Genomic DNA, 2,323 nt, shown 5'->3' with positions numbered 1-2,323 from the left:
GCAAGTGATCCGGGCGGTATCATGAACGCAGCATATGCCCACTGTCACGTTCGAACTTAGCTACGCGTGATCGTTCCTCCCATTGAAGTAAGCGATTTGGGCGTTCAACTCAGCTTGATCTGAGGAAGGGCTACTTCATGTTGGTCGCTCGCGTGTTCTGTTGCCTACCGGCTGCGGAGTCCGCCTTCATAAGCAACAAAGCTGAGCTTTCTGCATGATTCTGCCGCTGATGCAAAACCTATCCATAACTGTGCACCGGCGCGAGTTGTGCACTCAGCAAAGAGTGGAAATTCGTAGTAATTTGTTTTCACAATTCCCCGGAAACGGTCCTCACTCGAAATTCCAAAGCCGTCCCAATAGGGACCTTCACCAACAATGACTACGATATGCGTTGAAAATGAAGTTGAGCGAGAGTGACTCCGGCGTACCTCAGTATCGGGGACTCGAAGTCTCAAGTTGAGGTCGCTGCCGAGTTGTGTGACCAAATCCGTGATTAGCGAGTTGACTGGCAGAGTTGTGTAGATGTTGACCTTTGCCTTGTTGACCCCCGATCGTTGGACATGCCCCGTCCAAACCTTATGATCGTATATTGGTTGGTTTTGGGCGGACACCCCCGAGAGAAGACTGACCAAGGCACTGTGGCTAGCTGCGCCCGACGCCCCGCCCGCGGGCTCAGGGGATACGTTTGCTTGATCGGCATTGCCATGTTTGGTACGCTCTTCTTGGCGTTTGAGGAGAAGGCCTCGCAACCCTTCAAGGATTGCCTTGAGGCGGTCAACACAATCATCGCGTTTAGCCAACTGACCCGGCGGCATAGTGGCGGAAGGGGCGGCACCAGGAGGAGCAGAGGGCGCCGACGATTGAAGCTCCGTTACGATGCTCACCACCGAGTTCTGTAGATCAGACAGGCCACTCTCGTCCAATTGGGATGCTACTTGAAGGAGCATCTCAACAACTGCAAAGAAAACAGCAATAAACCTGATAGCAAGGGACTTGTGAAAACACCTTTGGGATTCTGCAGAAGCTCGCCAGCATTGTCACTCGACAAGAGCCTCGTGAGGACTTTCTTACGTAATTCAGTGTCATTCTGACCATTCGATGGAGAACCTCGAGAAGAATGAATACCATATGCAAGGGGATGCCCAATGCCCCACCTGGTGAAGGAACCGAGAGAGCGGCCTTGGCCAGGGGACCCGTGGCTTGCTTGGCGAGGAGGGCCGTCAGAACCCCTCCGCCCAAGGGCTTCTCTACCGCCTTCTCCTTCTCCAAGACCGGGCCCTCGGCAGCAGTAGCAGCAGCGTTCTTAGCGTGGAAGAGTTTGCGGAGGGCGTTCACGAGGGCGGGACTGCCGGGCTGGTCGTCAGGACTCTTGGGCGCCACACTGCGAGCTTTCTTCGGGGATGGCTCGCCCGATCCTCGGTGCTCTACCGATGGTCCCCGGTGGGCCTTGGCATCGGTGTTCGAAGGGGGTCCACCACCATGCTTCTTGGGGCCACCTTCTTGGCCACCTTCCCAACTCTTCTGACCATCGTTCCAACTGTCGCGCCATTGTTGGCCCTCTTGCCAAGTACCACCAGTGTGATCGGCTGCCCAGCAGTCCCACGAGCGACCCCCTTCCCAGTTTCGCTCGCCCTGCCGTGGTTCGCCCCTCTCATGCCATGCATCCTCCCAAGGTTCCTGACGGCCCTTAGCATGAGTAGTGTGCCATTGTGGTTCGGCGGACCATGGTCTGGCTCTCTTGGGCGGGGTGGTACCAGACGCTGCGGCAGCCTTCCGCCAATCGACAATAACAGGGCCGCCGCCTCCACACTCGGGCCCCTCAGTGGACGTACTGCCAATGCTTGGCCCTCTAGGGTGATTAGACGGAGTTGAAAGTTTCGATGCGGTGCGGTGGACCCCAGCGGCCTGACGCCACTTACCCCTCCAGTCAGAGCCACGCATGTAGTTTTCGATAGTCGCGGCCGAGCCGCCGCCTCCAAGACCAGGACGAGACATTAGTCGCGATGTATCAATGCTGTGTTGGGTCGTGAGAAGGGCTGGAAAGGAGATCGGAAACGAAACTCGTGAAAAGCCGCGAAACAGTACGAACGATTACACAAAGTCCGAACCAACGAGTTATAGGTTATAGGCCGTCTTATTGCGCAGTACTTGACGCAGGGCTCGGGGGACCTGGCCGTACTCGCAACGAGGTAGATTGGGGTCTTGACGAGTAGTTTGTCAGTGGAGCCGGTGCCCTGCCCAGTTTGGTGCCATGCTATTGATTGCTCGTGCTCGGCGTAGTGTGAGAGACTATAGCAGGTATGCGTAGGGAGCTCATACACAC

At 56.4% G+C, this 2,323-nt stretch overlaps 1 protein-coding gene across 1 annotated transcript; it reads right to left on the bottom strand.

Moving 5' to 3' along the window:
* Positions 1 to 168: 168 nt before the first annotated feature.
* On the bottom strand, positions 169 to 1,995 carry Pmar_PMAR021639 (hypothetical protein; the record flags this gene model as incomplete). Its single annotated transcript, XM_002786775.1, has 4 exons — positions 169 to 238; positions 429 to 955; positions 1,006 to 1,107; positions 1,155 to 1,995. Coding segments are annotated over 4 exons (1,540 nt in total), but the record flags the coding sequence as incomplete, so codon positions are not given.
* Positions 1,996 to 2,323: the final 328 nt, after the last annotated feature.

Source organism: Perkinsus marinus (assembly GCF_000006405.1).
Source record: "Perkinsus marinus ATCC 50983 genomic scaffold scf_1104296931226, whole genome shotgun sequence".
Classification (NCBI taxonomy): Eukaryota; Perkinsozoa; order Perkinsida; family Perkinsidae; genus Perkinsus; species Perkinsus marinus.
This window is presented reverse-complemented; position numbering and strand designations above follow the sequence as displayed.